At 32.8% G+C, this 17,573-nt stretch overlaps 2 protein-coding genes across 4 annotated transcripts in view; one reads left to right on the top strand and one right to left on the bottom strand.

The window, feature by feature from the left end:
* The window catches only part of LOC130902529 (disintegrin and metalloproteinase domain-containing protein 11), a 750,052-nt gene that overhangs the window by 210,999 nt on the left and 521,480 nt on the right, over positions 1–17,573 (top strand). The gene's annotated exons all lie outside the window — the stretch shown is intronic.
* Positions 1,960–2,862, bottom strand: LOC130902532 (trypsin-like). Its single transcript, XM_057814752.1, has one exon. It carries the CDS (start codon positions 2,845–2,847, stop codon positions 1,993–1,995), a length of 855 nt encoding a protein of 284 aa, XP_057670735.1. The 5' UTR covers positions 2,848–2,862; the 3' UTR covers positions 1,960–1,992.

The following is a 17,573-nucleotide window of genomic DNA, read 5'->3' as shown; positions in this document are numbered from 1 at the left end:
TTGATCTCCGGCGGTTACCGCCTATACTTCTACTGATTTACTTCTCACAATTTAATGACGGTTTACCTAGTTTTCTCTAACTTTAGTTCGTACGCACTGATGCAGGAACTCTTCAACGGATTTAGCAAAACTTTGGACACTCTGCTCTGGATCTCTTCTTTGCTGTATGCTGCGTGGTGTCCTGGCTGCTGGTTCCAAATGTTAAAATAGCTACCAGTATCTCCTTTCTACAAATCCGCTAAAACTGCGCGGATTCTGAATGGGACTTGCAAAAATCAAACTTCTTACGTACATTTTTGGAAGAATCATGGTCATATCTGTTTAATTTGCGTTTCTTTCCGGCTGAAATGGGTAGAATATTTCATAATAATTCATCATTTCACCCAAAAACCCTCACGTATTTCTAATTTCATTTCCAGAACGCAATAAGTCCAGGAAAAACTGCTAAAACTCTATTTTTCTCGGAAACGGAAACATCCACCCACTCTATTGGTATAAACCTGTCACATTGTGTAGATGCCTCCCATTTACCAACAAGGTCCTTTAACAACACGTAAAGTTCATTTTAACGATCAAAAGATATAATTGAACTTCTACAAAAAAGGAATGCAGAACCCGAGTACACCTTCAAAAGTATTTCGTATTTAGGAATTTTGAGTTAAAACCGATACCAACACGTGGGTATGTATTGATTTGAATGTTACATTTCTCATAGTTCAATTGGAAAATACAACAGAAAATAGTTTTTTTTTACCACTAAAATCCACTTTGAAATATTCTTTGGGCTGATGTGGCTTTTGGCCTGTTATTATATTGAGAAAGTGGCTTCCAATCTTACCAAATATTCTCAAGTTTTTTTTACCAATTCTTTCAGTACTTCAAAGTTAATACCACTTGAAGAACAATCTTTAGGAGGAAAAAAAATACAGTTGAGATCGATGAATGTGTAGTAGCCAAAAGGCAAGCACCTCAAGACCACCTGTTTTCTGGGTTTGATCGACGAACAGACTCGCCGAAGTGTCATTGTTTATGTTAAGAAACAGGGAGGATCTACAATGTACTAGAAGTTTAGGGAGTGTAGAGTCTGGAACTATCATTTAGAAAAATAAAGTTAAGAACTACTGCGGAATGAAAAATATCGTAAACGCTTAATTTTTCTTTGAGTATGGAGATTTGGGTTGAGAAGTTTGGCAGTGACATATACGCTGCTACTTAGGTTTTAATATATGGCAACACTGATCAATTCTGATATTGCAATCATACAGTTTGATGTTTTTAATTGTGAATGTACTTAAAATGTCTTGTTATACGAGCTCTATTTAAGTTATTTACAAATACTTGGAACCTTGGATCCATCAAAAGTAATTTTTCAGAGTAAATTGTCGCCTGTTGTTCGAAACAACTAGACATGTCACCAGCTTTCCATTGAATCAATGTAGAACGATAAATTCTGAATCGTACACCAGCGTTTGTTTGTCAGAAGTTTCAGAAAATATCAGGGAAACTAATCGTAGAAAAATTATCATTCTCCACTATGACAATGCGTGTTCTAGCATACCAGTTTAAACAAAAAGGTTTTCGAACAGTCAAAACATCTAATTGATGGGTCAACCGCCGTACAGTTTGACGCCCAACGGTTTCTTCTTATTCCCGCAGATTGATCTCAATGGAGAGTCTATCTTAAAACTCAAGTAGGAATCCTTGTACACAAGTGGATTAACATGATTTAACAAATTAAGGAGAGAAGAAGAATATGGATATCTCTCATTCAATTTTAGAAAAGCGACAAATTTAGAGAGATTTCTGTCATATGAGCCATTTAGTATATGAGACAAGTCATGAGACTTTTTGTTAAAAATTCTACACTCTCTTTTTAATCATTATTTCAAACTATGAAAAGAGCGTTTTATATTTCGTACCAAAAGATTGTTATGATAGTAAAGTTGAATCTACCTAAAATTTACTTTGTATTGTATATAGTATCTTATATTTTCATTTTATAAAGAATTTTATATGAAATACAAGCATTAAAAAGATAAATTTGACGCAGGTCCGTGGTACTTCACTATTATTCATAGTGTATTCAATGAAATCGACATAATCATCAACTCTAGTAAAAACTCCAGGAAAGTGATCATCGGCACATCCAACTCCCCAAGAAACAATCCCATATTGCACGTCGTCACACAGTAAAGGTCCACCTGAGTCTCCTTGACAAGCGTCTTTACCACTACTAAAAGTACAAATTTGTTTCGCTTCCTCTGCTATAATTTCTCCAAGTAAAACCTGACATTTCTTCAAGGATATCGGTGTTAAGTGAACGCAACTTAATTCGTTAACAGGTGAACCTCCTATCTTCTGCAACCCCCATCCCATAACCGTCGAATCATTACAAAAAGTCGTTATATCCGCACGCAGTTTTCCTTTAGGAAGCTCAACGAATTTGAGAAAGGAAACTGGTTCCGCTAACTTCAAAATTGCTATGTCGTTTATCATACTGTCAAGATCGAAATCAGGATGGGCCGTCTGTTTGACTATGTACGTTTTAAAGAATATGTCTGTACTTTTCGGAATCAGGAAATTACTACCGATAACGACGTCTTCTAGTTTTATTACGAGGCAATGTGCGGCAGTGAGTACCCATTGTGGGGCTATTAGTGTTCCACCGCAGTAATGGTGATTATTCGCTCTTATAGATACCATGAATGGGTAATTTGATTCACATTTTGTTCCTCCTATTATGCGTAGATGGGCATCCTCCGATGAAATTATTCTAAATTGTATGCAGTATAATATTACAAACGACCAAAAGGACATGTTCATAAGTTTCTTATTATTGACGTTCATTTTGAATGTTTTCGTAATGATAGAATATGTTTGTCAGTGTCGTTGTCACAATTAACGTCATATACAATTTATTATTAAGGCTATTTCAACCGAAATAGAGAGGATGAGGAGTCTTATGTTGACAATAGACCTCGACTGCGGAGTCATAAAGAAGAATGTGCTGTATTAAGAGAAACACATTTTGAAATACCTTCAATTGCTTCAACACGGTAAGAAGAATGCAGCGGATTAATTAGGCCAAAATAAATCGAAAATGAAGAATGAAATTTTTCGATATCTCGTTTTGTTTTCGAGATATCGATAATTAAAGTTATAATCAAACGTTAGTTCAAAATTTACTTTATTGAACAGATGGCGTTCAATACTTCGTTTCAAATGAATATTTTATCACTTCAAATTCAATTTGAATCTTGTAATTCGATAAACAAAATATTTTCCATTTATATTATTTACTCTAGTACTCGAAAATTATGTTGAAAAAAAAACAGATTTTTATAAAAAAATGAGCCATTTTTGATAACTTTCATCACTCTGTGATAAATATAACTTAACATAATATAAATAGATGAATAATTTGATGTTTTTCATAAAGAATTGTCGGTTGTTTTTCATTATTTATGAAATAAAAAAAATATTTGATGATAGTTTGATGATTTAATTGGTGATTTGATGTAAAAATATCTTTTTTCGAGCAAAAATTACGTTCTGAATGCTTTTAAAAGTTATTTATTTTCGTTTGTTTTATAATTGAAAAGCCAGACTACTGTAGTATTTCCTAATTATCCTGGAAATGTTCTCTAGCAATTATTTTCGCATCATTTATCCTATTTCTAACGGCTAAATCAATCGAATAAGAAAAATGACCCCTCACCTGTTCATCGTGGCCTGTAACTTATATGCAAGTCTTGAGGGGGGTCGAGTGGGGAAGCTCCCCATAAGAAAAACATGGAAATAAAATAAAACCAAAATAGTCCTCACAGAAAGAAAATGTTTTTTAGACAATTGTGGCTGTAAAAAATTCACGATTTTTTACACTCAAAATGCACCACGAGAAGGTTAAGTTAGGTTAGGTTACGTTTGATATATACAAATATTAAATAAAAATAAATTTTTCCAACTTCAAGTATCGATATCTCGAAAATAAAGCGAGATATCGAAAAATTTTATTCTTTATTTTCGTTTTTTTTTGGGTTGATTCACAAAATGAAATCAAATCCAAGCGCCACGGAAATCGTACTCGTGCTGAAAAAACATACGTACCCATTGATTACAATTTTTGTTTCCACGTAATGACAAAATTTGCAGTGCAGTTAGTTTTTGCATCCCAATACACATCACATAATTTGAATTTCTTCATAGAATACGATTATAATTCTTGGGGAAGATTTTTGTAATTTTTGAGCTGTGTAAATTAACTTGACATTTGTTGTCATTTTTACCAATATTTATCGACCTAGAAGAGCTTGAGTGGATTTGGACACTTGGTCAAAAACTGTGTTCCTTGAGCATTAGAAAAAATGTTTAGGGTGATCTATAACGGAGCAAAAAAGGTAAAACGATGAGGTCTTCCAATATTATTACCAAACTGAGCTACAGAATGGAAACCTTTAAACAAATCGTATTGGTTTATACGAGAAAAGCAAAATTGATTGCTAGATACTTCTCTTGTACTGGAAGAATTAAGATAGTTTCCCATGACCTGTTATATTACATATAAACGAATCACGTTCGAAAGAATTTCAATCACTTTTTCCAATTTTCTTGGCTTGGAGTGAGTAAGATTTCGACGAAAATTTCCATTTAAATCAAGTTTTGCCCATGATTTTCCATAGTTCTTGATTTCTTGGACGAAAATTTTCCTTTTGTAGATGTTTTTTATCAACCACTTCCATAAATTTTCGATGGGATAAGTCTAGAATATCAAGGTAAACTTCAATTGAACCTTAGACCAATTTTTCAACAAAGAATTTGGTGGCTTGTGAACGCGAATAACCGTCATTGCACGACAAGACAATTCGTTTCCAAAAGTCCAGATCACGATACACATAATTAAGTGCAAACACAACTCTGGATTGCTTGCACTAATTCAATAGCAATGCTTTCCTAGCATTTGCACACTATTTCAAATTCGAAGTTTTGGTTTATATATATATTGGTAGACCAATAAAGATGATGCTACTTATAGTTTAAGTGGTAAAAATTATAAAACTAATGGCAATACAAAAAAATTAACAGTACATTCACTGAATAAGAAATATCATTCATCCTCAGAGCTTAACACGCAGAGTTTCATAATGAATCTGGTCGTCAATTCGCAAAAAATAGAGCACCAAAGAACTAAATTTCGCTGTAATATATGCCAAATAAACTTGTCTTTCAAATGTTTTAGTTTTTGTTGTCTTCGATTTTCATTTCACGTTCAATATTCTAAATAAATGTTCTTTTCGATATCAACAATGCTTATATTTGAAATGTTTCTTTGATTTTGATGTTGCATTTATTCTAAATAAATGTGCTTTCAAAAATTAGTTATGGATCTATTATTTATTATCATTTAAAAATATGTGACAACATCTAATTCCATAATCAAGTATACCCCGTATTGCCTAAAACATACTCAATAACATTTTGTTAGCAAAATAGGGGATAAAGTTGAGCCCCCGTGGCAGTTTATGTGTTAAAAATGGTAGTGGTAAGTCATTCTTGGATTCTAAATAATCCGCATTAAAACAATAACTTGGTCACTTACAGTAATGAGTGATGTAAAGTTTCCAAAAAAGTATCGATATATCGATATTTTTTCCTTGAGATATCGACGCTAATATTGATATTCTAATAAATATCGATACATTGATATTTTTTTTATTTCCCAAATCCGTACTCCAAAATTTTCTACACATATGAAGATTTTATATTCCCATTATGTTTTTAATAACTTCGAGCATATTAATCCTAAGGGAACATAAGATATAAGAAGATTATTTCATAACATACCAGAAATTTATATTGTTTTTGTTATTTTGAACAAACCACTTCAACATAATAATAACTATGTTAATAAAATTTTTATAATGCTTCTACTTGCCACGTAATTTGACCAATCTAATTCCTTTTAACGGTTATAAAGGGAGATAATGATTTCCGCTTTTGAGGATCTCTAAAACCCTTTTTCGTGGTTGAATAAAGAGAAACAGTTTAGAAATTTCAAGTAAAACATATACGAGGGTAGTTTTTGATTATCTAGCTGGTCAAATTTTGCAAGAGAAATTCAGTTTACGCCAAGTGCTCTTTCAAAATTTACCAAAACAATTATAGGAGATGTACATTTATAATAAATAGAAAAATAATTTTGGTTAGGTTAGGTAGCCATCACTTCTAACGGTGTAAGTTGATAAAAAAATGCTCAATCGTTCCCGGACTAGAAAAAAAATCAACTTCATTAAGAATTTCAAGAAAAGGATACTTTGATCCGATATTTCAGATTTTTTCATAGATGTAACAAAGCCGAATGGTTTATTCTTCTTTTCCCTGTAGCTTGATCTTTGTCAAGATGAGTATTCAGCTATCATATTCGTGGTGGCTATGAAAGCATCTCACAATGGGACCGAAGAGAACGTCGGAAGGAATAAACAGAAGTCGACATTTCAATATGGAAAAACGTCAAAATCTTCCATAATCTCAACAGAAGAAGAGAGGACGATTGAGTAGGTCAATTGTTTCAACGGCGCATTTTGAATATGCTGTGAAGGTGATATCAAACAGTTCACTTTTCGGTTCATTCGGATGAATGTTCTCTTTTTTTCATTCCACACACAAAATAATGAACTTTATTCGCTCATTTCCTAAAATATCTCATCAAACGAAGTTGTGCGCCGTGGAATTCGCCTAATTTGCGATCATTTGATCGAAGAATTTGAAAAAAAAGGGGCAAAGAAAAATTCGACGTTGTTCGGTGCGACCATGGATTGCATGGAGAATTGTTTGTGAAGCAGGAGAATTAGCAGATGAAGATCCTGATCCATACCGTAACCATCTTGAAATGGATAAAAAAATTGAAGAACTTTTACATCTTGTTACTCCCTTCATAACGAAAGAAGATATCTGCATTCTTTTGGAAGCTTGGAATATTTATATAGAATATTTTATGTAATATCGTCGTCAGTTACTTCTAAGTTTAAATCTTTAATTAACGCTTTCATAGGATTAGCCCGGTTTTTTCTGTTTTCATATTCATTGAGCTTGTGGTTCCATTGACAAGCATAATTTTTAAAACACTCCAAAAACCGCACCGTGTTTTGATCATTCCACTTAAAAACCATTTTACAAACGGTCACATTAGGCGGACTAAAGTGACCGAACTTGAGTGAACGTTTTCTTCGTGTTCATACGTTTCATTTTTTGTTGATTCGGGTGCGAGTGATTGATGCCGAAATCCAACATCACTGGATTGGTTCACTAATAAATTCATTTATCACTTTTGATCCATTTAATGCGTAGACGTTTCATTCTTAATGAAAGATGCTGAATGAAAGACAGAAATGAATAAAAAGTGAACCGTCTGATATCACCTTTAGGAATAATCTAAAAAAATTTTCAGATAGATGGATAGGAAGTAGACTTGACCACAGAGATATCTAGATGGCTTTTTTCATGAAGCATGTGGAAAATATTCATGATATGAGTATTAGAATAAGGAAAATGTTCGTTGCAATTGCACATGACATTTTAAGAGTCGTAAGCAACTGTTGGGATTTATTTCTTGATATCCGTTCCACCGTTTCAATATCAAATTAAGTCATTATTTCGTTGGTTATCTGTAAGAAATTGAGTTTGCGATATATGACACTAATTTTCTTCATTAATTGGAAATGAATATATGCCCAATGTATAGAATTGACACAAGAGGACATAGTTTTTAATTTTGAATGAAAAACTGTAATTAATTATAGGTAGTTGCATAAAAAAATCATATGGTTATTTGTTTAACTCCTTTTTGGACATCGTGTATGGCTGCAAATAATTTTGAACATTAGCTGTAATTGATATTCGCATCATTACTAGGAAAAATGTTTACTAGAAACCTTAAGGATACACGGTATACTATATATTCCTTTCAATTTCCATTCCATTCTTTTGTTGAAAATTTCCATTTTTCCAGCTGTAAACTTTCTTTGTACCTTCTCGTACTAGAAAAATTCTTATAAAGTGTTGAATAATATCTAATAATAACACTGATTGAAAGGTTTTCATACCCGAACTAAATTTTGTTCTATTTTTTATTTAGGAAAAATTATTTAGAAAAAAATAAGAAAGTTCTGTCACATCCGGTTTAAAAGTATTTTTTAACTCAACTGAAAAACATAATTTTGGTATTAATACTAAAAAAAATTGGAAACCACTAATTTTTCCTTTTTTTATAGCTTTTTAAATCAGTTTCTCTTAAAAATTTTGAGCAAAAAACTTAAATGAGAGTGTGGAAAATCAAACTTTGATGACATGCTCAATTCATCCTATAACATTTTCCCTAATTTCCACTTTTTTCTTAAAAAATTTCTCACAACCATTTTGAATGATTTCCAAACAGATTTTTCATTAATCTATGAAAGGCTTTCAAACCGAGAATCTTTCATAATTTCACGGATTTGTGGCCCAACAAATATACTCTTTTCCAGTTTTCCATTTTCTCAATACCGGAAAGCATCACTGTTTTTGTTAAGCGTAAAAGTGATGTTGTTGGGATCCACCAACAGCTCGTGTCTAATGTTCATTTTCCCCTACTGTCCCACAAACAAAAAGGAGACAAAAGTTATTTGTGCAATCACCCTGCGATCCCAATAACATAACGATGACCTTGAGGTCACCCCACACTTCCCATTCATTTTCCTTATACTATATCAAATTAAGTGAAATTCGCATCGTTTCATAACTTTCTTTACGATTCACTGCGTGTCCTATATGGATGGTTTTTATCACAATTGTGTGATAAAACGTCTTTTAGAATATATTTTGAATTGTCTATGAAGAAGCGCCTCTCTGTTTTATCATAGTTTCGATTCATTGCTTCAAAAAGTCCCAGGATATCAGTACAATAACAATAATAACCTTATCCTTCGAAAAATTTTAATTATATAAATTTTATAAATAAATTAAACAATATTTTTTAAAAATGTAGTAGATATTACTTTCAAAGTAATAGTGTTTATTGGTAAGATTGCGAGTTGTTTTTAATTTGAGTATCCGCTTTTATCATAATCTTGAAACAATTTCAAGCGATCAACCAATTTTAATTGACATAGACTCAAGTATACGGTTAACAATCGACTGTTTGAATTTTTATTTGAATTTGATCTGGTCTGGCTATTCAGAGTAAAAAAGATGGATATACGATAAAATGAGATTGACATTAACTGAGTGGTGACGTCATAATTATGCTGTGTCTTTTTAGTCGAATTTTTCGACTATATATATATATATATATATATATATATATATATATATATATATATATATATATATATATATATTTTTATTTATTTATTAAGCTACAATTCTTATTTTCGTCTCTCGAGCAATTGCTATGGGTCCGATTTGGTTCAAAATTAGCATACATGGCTTTTTTGGCGGCGGATTGATGTTATTAGAGTTTGGTTGGAAACAAATGAATATTTCGAGGGGTCGCAGTGCAAAAAAAGTGGTTTTTGACCTTTGCTCACCTCTGCAGGTCAAACGAAAAGCGACTGAAAAATGAAATTTCACATGTGGGTTCAATTAATTGCGAGATGATTTCCTGTCTAAGGTCGAAACTTTCCATCTCCATCCCTCTCCATTTTATGGTCATTTTTGTTATATTTTCTTATTTTTTGGCCGGAAAAAGTTTAACTAGAGGGTTCGAACTTGGCATGCAAGTAGGGGTGATGTTGAAGAATTGTCTTTCTCAAGTTCAAAGTTTTCTTCCTCAGTTTTCATAGCACAAAACGCCCGAAATCATTTTGATCGTTGTAATTGTTGAACTGGACCGCCTCCTATTTAATGAATAATACGAGTATGATCGTTGTTAGGGTGATTTTTTTTACCTCCCATTTTCGAAATATCTTGTCATTATGACAATTTTTTCTTTGTTGTCAATTGGAATTGAACAAGAGGGTTCGAGACCACCGGGTCTATTGAAATTATGAATTTTCATTCGAGAGAGAGAGAGAGAGTTTACTTGTGAAATGAAAAGTTATTGAGGAATAGCAAATTTTCCATATAAAGAAATAAGATTGGGAATTGATATCATTTCCAAGAAATTCATTTTATGGAAAGATTCGTTTGTGTATTAGTTAAATTCTTCATTCGACGAAAAATTCGACTTTCGTGATGGAGCTCTGCTGCTCACGGCTTTTTTTCTTATTTGATTTGTACTATGATAAATTCCATTGTTGTAGGCGGGAACCAAGAAGCTCTGCCTTAAATCTTGATAATTGTAAATCTCTAATAAGATCATCCAGTTCGGCCAAGTTAATTAAATGTGGAATATTTCCTTGAAGTGGGAATTTATCAGAATCACTAGAAATTGATTTGAATCCAACATTACTTTTATTGCTATCTGGTATATCGGATTGCTGGGTTATACTGAATGTGATAGATCTTTCGAATATGATATTGGTTAAGTAACAGACGGAGCTACGGCGTATATACTACTAGTCTAACTTTTTTATTATATCCCAATGTTTTTGTGACACAAAAGTAACAATCATTTTCATGATTAATAGGTTCTCTCCATAGTATTGGTGAGCTAAATGGAAGGTGAACGTTTTCTCCTGATGATCACTGAAGTAAAACGATTCTACAGCTTTCACAAAACACATGAGGCCCCTACTTTTTGTCTTGATTCGCAACAGGAAATCCAGAATACTGAAGTTTACAGATGGAAATTGAATAGGGTCAACAATCAAATACTCTGAATGCCTAGATAGCACACCAACCATTTTTTAAGCAGCATCTTGTCCGATAGAGGAGCAGATTTTAAAGCTTTAAGCTCCAATATCATAAAGTCCAAACTGTTTGGGAATGCATAGAAGAATTAAACGAGTTAGGCAATAAAAATAAAATGGCTGATAAGTTAAGGGGACAGATAAGCCCTTCATGGAACTCGAGCCCTTCTAGACTCCTTGATTTCTTCTCCAAGCTTAGTGTTTTCTTTACCACCTGTGCCATTATTTTTCCATTTGCATTCACTCCATTTCCACATTGTCGTCTATGTTCATTGTTCTCAGATTTGTGCTGAGATTCTCTTGAATTTCTTGTTTCACCCCGTGTAATTGATACATCACATAATTTGCAAAAAAAATGTTTTCCATTGATATGGAAAATACAGTTTGGTGGTACGGTGGTATATCGACGTTCTTTTGTTCAAATAATACACCTGTACAAATATATTTTCGATGAGATTATTATATTATTATATCTGAAGGCTATTCTCATTTTTTCAATGCTCACTAAAATATCAGAAAGCAATTACTCACATTGTAAAGAAAATAACTCAATTCGAAAGCATTTGGTTCTATTAAAATATCTAGGTACTGAGAAACAAGTAAATTTTCAAATTTTGTGCATATTAGAAATTAATATTATTGAAATTTCACTCACCTCGCCATATCTTTAATTATAATTGGATTTGGATAAGCAGATTCGATTATTTCCAAAACTTTTTCTACGGTCGATACAACAATATGGCCTAAAGAATTTCCTTTTGGTGCAACTGTATAAAAATAAACATCATTGACATTAAACGAAATAAATATACATTATACAAGAAGTTAATGGCAAACTTCCAATTTGTTATCAAAAAAAAATGTAGATATATGTATAGCATACAAAATAGTAATTAACAGTATAAGGAAATTATGCAAAAATATGCAAAACGATTGTTAGACTGTTATTTGACTATTAAAACTGCTCTTAAAATCAAACTAGTTTGATTATTTGTTGCAATCAAGCCAGGCGGCAAGGAAACCCTTCTGGGAAACTAACAGGAGTCTTATTGGGGTACTGTCGCCTCAACAAACACATGGAGACGTTAGATTTAGCAGATAATGTGACGTGCATATTTCGCAGCACAGAAGACGAAACCTCTATCTAAATTCTCTCGAAGTATGAGAAACTCTAGAGTATTATACCTGGGAGCGCTTAAAATAGAAGATGAAGATCTCTGACAATTACAGCCATCTCACATTCTAGACTTTTTAAAAGTGAGATTGGGATTAATGGATCAGCTGTAACCACTGGGTTCTCCAGAAAGGGGGACACAATAGATCCTTTGGGTCGCAGTGTATACGATACCCCAAAATTCCAAATACACACTTTTTAACAAATTTACAATGTATCTTCTCTTTTTTTTTTTGAAAACATAAACTGTCCTCAAACAACAAAAATGATCAGAACTCTGTGAGAAGATTCACAAATTTACAAACATTTATTTTGGCGTATCAAAAATAAGTTCAATTTTGTAAACTAGTGTAATTAATCTTTTTTCCAAAATTCTTGTGTTCGAATACTTGACGTGATTTAAAGCGTTATTCTCAAACAATCTTGCAGGAATTTATAGCTGAGAACATCACAAACACCTGCAGGCACGCACAACCCACTATGAATTTGACCTTCTTTTGTACGAGTTTCGACAAAAGGAACATCGTTAAAAGAAAATACCTGTTTATACGAGTGCATGGAAATTTTACAAAGTATTTCATTTCAAATGAAAATGCTTCGGCATTATTTCTTTTTCTTTTAATATTTCTAGGAAAAATATATTTTTGTCATACTTTCGATACTACAACATAGAGTTATACATAGTTGTTTAAAAGTTACGAGTATAAGCAGTTTATCTAAAAAGTTTCACTGTCTAGACTATAAAATTGCACTTATTTCCAAGTACATTTGATATTTACTATGAAAATCAAGAAAATCGCAAAAAAATCAATTATAACAGCAGTAAAATACTATATAACCCATATTCTAATTACATTGTATCGAAAACAAAATTATGGATGCAATGAGCTGCTAGCGGTTAAAGTAATGTGCTCAAAATTTGAGCAAAGTGTCCTACAAAAACTGATGTGTGACAGCTACATGGTCCAACTGATATTTGGGTCCCTAGGCACTCATACAACGACGAGGTCCGGTAAACTGGGATCAGAAAACCATCAATAAGAACAAAATTCATTGTCTGTGTAGCCATTACATCTCTAAGTAGTCAACTTAGAAAACTAACTCTGCGGGGATGGATGCCCACATGGCACACTCATTTGGTCCATCTGCCTGTGTTACCAATCAACTGCATAACATGATAAACTGTATAACATAAAAAATGCCCACATCATCTGATCGAGATCCACGAAGACAGTCTGATGATGTAAGAATATATTTGTGGTACTATAAAAAATATAGCGGTTGTAGTGATGTGCTACAATCTAGCTGATTTGGGTGCCTAGACATTCAGACAACGACCAAGCACGTCAGAATAGGATCAAGAAACCACCAACGGTTACAAAACTCTCTGTTTATGTAGCTATTACATCTCTGAGTAGTTAGCTCGGAAAACTCGCTATATGGAAATGGATGCACACATTGCACACTCATATGGTTGTTCTGTCTGTGTTACCAATCACCTGCTCCACTTAAACAAGCGCTAAATTTAATCTTTTCATTGGACACGATATCTCTAGAGTAGGTTCAGCTTGCTCGCTAGTTTTCTGTGCTAGACAAGCCTAAAATCTATTGTTGTTGACCGTCCATAATGAACCTGTGAGGAGATTCTCTGACTCAGACATTCCGTTTTTGACCGGAATAGTTCATCCTGATTCCAGATTATCTTTTTGCCGGACGATCCTGCATCATTCAACCAAAAAATTCTTTGTTCCAACAATAATATAGAATTATTATTATAAAAAGGTGAAATACTATGTATTTAAAATATATTGAGTTTTCCAATTAATTCAGACATATTTAGCAAATATTAAGGGTTTTACTGACCTTAATATGACTACTAATGTTTCTTTGAGTTGAATAGGGGTAATTAGTCCAGTTATTGGTAAGCCTACGTTCAATTTTGGTTAAAATGTATCCAGATTCATTATATTCATATTTTTTCGGCAAATTATGTGTCTGGTGTTGAGACTGGTAGTAATATGTCCTGGCATAGTCACGTGGCAAAATTAGCTGAGGCAGCTCTTTAAGACCAAAAAGCTGTACACATCGAAACAGCTTCCAATTCTTAACAAGGCCCAAGTTCGTCCATTTCGCTCCCAATTATACCCTTAAAATGCTATAATAAATACAGAAGAAAGAATCAAAGTGTACTAGAAACTTGGACAAGCATACAAGAAAGGTGACCTCAGACTGTTTTATCGATGCTACCCCGATAGATCCTTTTCCCAGATGTAAAACATAATTCCATTGCAATATTTTTAAGACCTTTTCGACATAGTTCAATATCCACAGGCATTTCCACACAGTAGGCATCAGTGGAACTAATCTAGTTAGATCCATGGTGCACTAATGAATTCTTATTAAAGTTCTTCCTGTTTGCTGTTTCCTAACCTGTTTGCATTATGTCTATTACCACTCATCAGCTTGGAGTCAGACAATCGACACGGAAAATCGGTATCAGACTATCAACGTAAATGCCGGACGTACCCCTCTTTACTAGAGGAATTACAGATGATCCGGAATGCCACCGGTGCATGAAGAATGAAAAAGCTGCAAACCACGTCATCGATGAGTATTTAGAAGTAACACGTGGTTAAAAAACGGATAAGCTTCAAAATTTTGCCAGTGGCGATGAAAGATTCAAGTTGCTGGGAATTTCAAGAGTCACTTTACACCAAAAGCACATTTAAATGAACATTTACAAGACCTGATAGGCGCTGTTCAAGCAAAATGAGTCGACGTATGACTAGATGATAACTGGATGCAATACTATAATTTTAAAATGGATCGACAGGCAAAACAATGGATTGCAAAGGGCGAATCTACTTCGGAAAAGACGGGAAAGTGATTATGATCATTTTTTTGAATTATTATGTGATTTCGTGCATCGAATTGGTTGACCATAGATAGTATCAATCAAATCTGGCCCCCAGCGACTTTATTCTATTTTCTGGCCTTGAGGTTTCACTTGCACTACTCAATTATTATTTTGCTTGGAAACGTTGGAGCTTCTCTAAAACAAGTGTATAAACTCAGAAGAAGATTATAGCAATTTCACGTCCTCTTTTCAACAACAGCACATCTCTGTTGCGTACATGGTGTGGAATAAAAATACTTTGAAATATTCTATAAAAAATAGTAAAAAACTTACGTAAAATTGGTATTTTAAGATTAAATGTTATGTTTTCTTTTCCAATAGAATATAGACATTTTTAAACTATTTGCGTTATCTCCGTTACTATTATATAGAAATTTTAGATTTTAGATTAATTTCGTAACATATTAAAAGCTGGAGACATGATTTAGTTAAGATAATCTCACTGTTAATACTCGTATCATGAAATTGTCTCTTTATTACTGTTTTATGTGTAATATTTGGGTTTCAACGTCATTTGAACAATAAAATTGTGTTCGTTTGAATACAGAAAAAAAGCAAACCAAAATTTTATACTCTCTGTATTCAAAAACAAGTTTTTCGATACAATAATTTCAAAACGTAAAAAGGCGTATAAATGTCTATACATAAGTAACTAGATATTCTATATCAAAGTGTATATTTAATAAGTGTAGAAGTAGAAATTACAGAAGTTAATAGTATTTATTTTACGCACTAGTGCGTAAAGTAAATTTTATTATTCTTCAGAAGAAAATATAACGATTTTATTAATTTTTGATGAAATATGTTAATGTTGAATAATATTTTGAACAAAATTAGAACAAACTAAGGAAACAACATACGCACTATTGTGTCTAAAGAAAATATTTTACGTACGGTAGTGGAAAATAGTTATTTACACATGAGTTTAATACAATTTTTTTTTCTACGTCCGTAGACTCAAAAAAATTCCACAAAACTTTTATCTGTTCAACCAGCCAATCGGCGTATTGACGACGCTTGAAATGGTCAGCAGCTCTTGACTCAATTGAATCTTATAAGCGTGTAAATTCAAATCTTTTTCGAAATTCGCATCAGTGATGTTCATGAGATGTTTAATTGTTGAGCACTATCGCGAACAACAGCATTGTTTTCCGCAGAACGAACGGGACGAGTATGCACATGTGTTTTCACATTTCCTACAGATCCGGTTTGCTGAAATTTGCGCACAATTCTCCCGATTGTGGACACATTCGGTCGATTATGCTGACCAAAAAAATCCCGAGGTGCATGAAGTGCATTTTGATTTGAACGCCCATTTTCGTAAAAGGCTTCGACAATCTTAACGCACTGCTCAATTCTGTACCTCTCCATGGTTGAATTTGTCAAACAATGAAACAAAGAAATGTCAAGTTAAGTTGGGCAAAAAACTTGAGGTTATGGTGCGACTAACAATTAACATCGTGCATTGTAGTTATTAGTACTTATTTGATTGTTGATGGGATCGTGAACATTTACAATGTTGCTTGAAGTCGAAGTAGTTGTTCTCGTTAAATTTTTCAGTGCGGAATCCATTTTGATTTTTAATGAGTCGTCTACGTAACCCTCAGAACCGTGTTGGATTTCCAACCACCGTGCTTCTTTAGTTGAATTATATCAACACCGGAATCCTCTAATAGAGACGTCGAAGAGCGCAAATATGTTGCGATGAGCGAGTAATTTCTGAAAAAGTATTGATACCTTCAACTTGAATTTTGTATTTTCCATTTCTATAATGTAAAAAGAAATGATCTATTTCGACATTTGTGGGTCGTTAGTTGTTATATTTTTTATAAATGTTTACCAAGTTTAATGTATTGTCAGATATTTTACTAGTAGCAGTAAATCGACGTTGAACATGATTTTCATTTATCAGGTATTGTGATAATTGAAACATTTTCGATATTATTAATATCGTTACACTTGATTTTATATAATTTCTTCCTCCGTAGAACTCCTGCGATTTCGAATATTAAAGCAACATGAAAGATGTTACAAATAATGATCGATCGTCTAAAGCTTCCAAAAGAAACTTATTAATTCCTTCACGGACAAATGTTTTAGATTTTTAGGGTCTATAGCTAACTGATTCATGTTTCAAATATGCAATGAGTTTCGATTATTTAATGATATCTACTTCGTTATTTACCATTAAATTGTATAAGTAATTGAATAAGTAAACCAAAGCGTTGAAGATTTTCATATTTTGGATTTAGTTTCAAATTGAGCTAGTAACATTCTTTCTGTGAAGCTGTTTATGCCTTTTTTAGTACGCCACTCCATATTTAAATAATGTTCCCTGGATTTCTCAGGGAGAAGATTCAATGTCGCTGCAAAAACTTCTGGTGTGCAGTTTAAACTTTCCTCACTATTACTCTCCATCACTGATAATAATCCTACACTCTTTTAATTAGACACAAAATGGATTTTCTTCAACGAATATTAAAAAATAAAAATGTGACAGTTTATTTGAACCGCTACGGTACTTTTTTCACGCTGTTTGACCGATTCAGAAATTACATTCTTTATTAATGCAAATGAATGAAAAAAACGGACGTAGAAAAAGATATTTTATCTGTTTTCGTATCTCTAAAGAGAGTTAAGTAATTGGATTTTCTAATAC

This window comes from Diorhabda carinulata, chromosome X, assembly GCF_026250575.1.
Source record: "Diorhabda carinulata isolate Delta chromosome X, icDioCari1.1, whole genome shotgun sequence".
In the NCBI taxonomy this organism is placed as follows: domain Eukaryota; kingdom Metazoa; phylum Arthropoda; class Insecta; order Coleoptera; family Chrysomelidae; genus Diorhabda; species Diorhabda carinulata.
The sequence above is the reverse complement of the archived record's forward strand: the minus strand, read 5'-3'. Positions and strand labels throughout refer to the sequence as shown.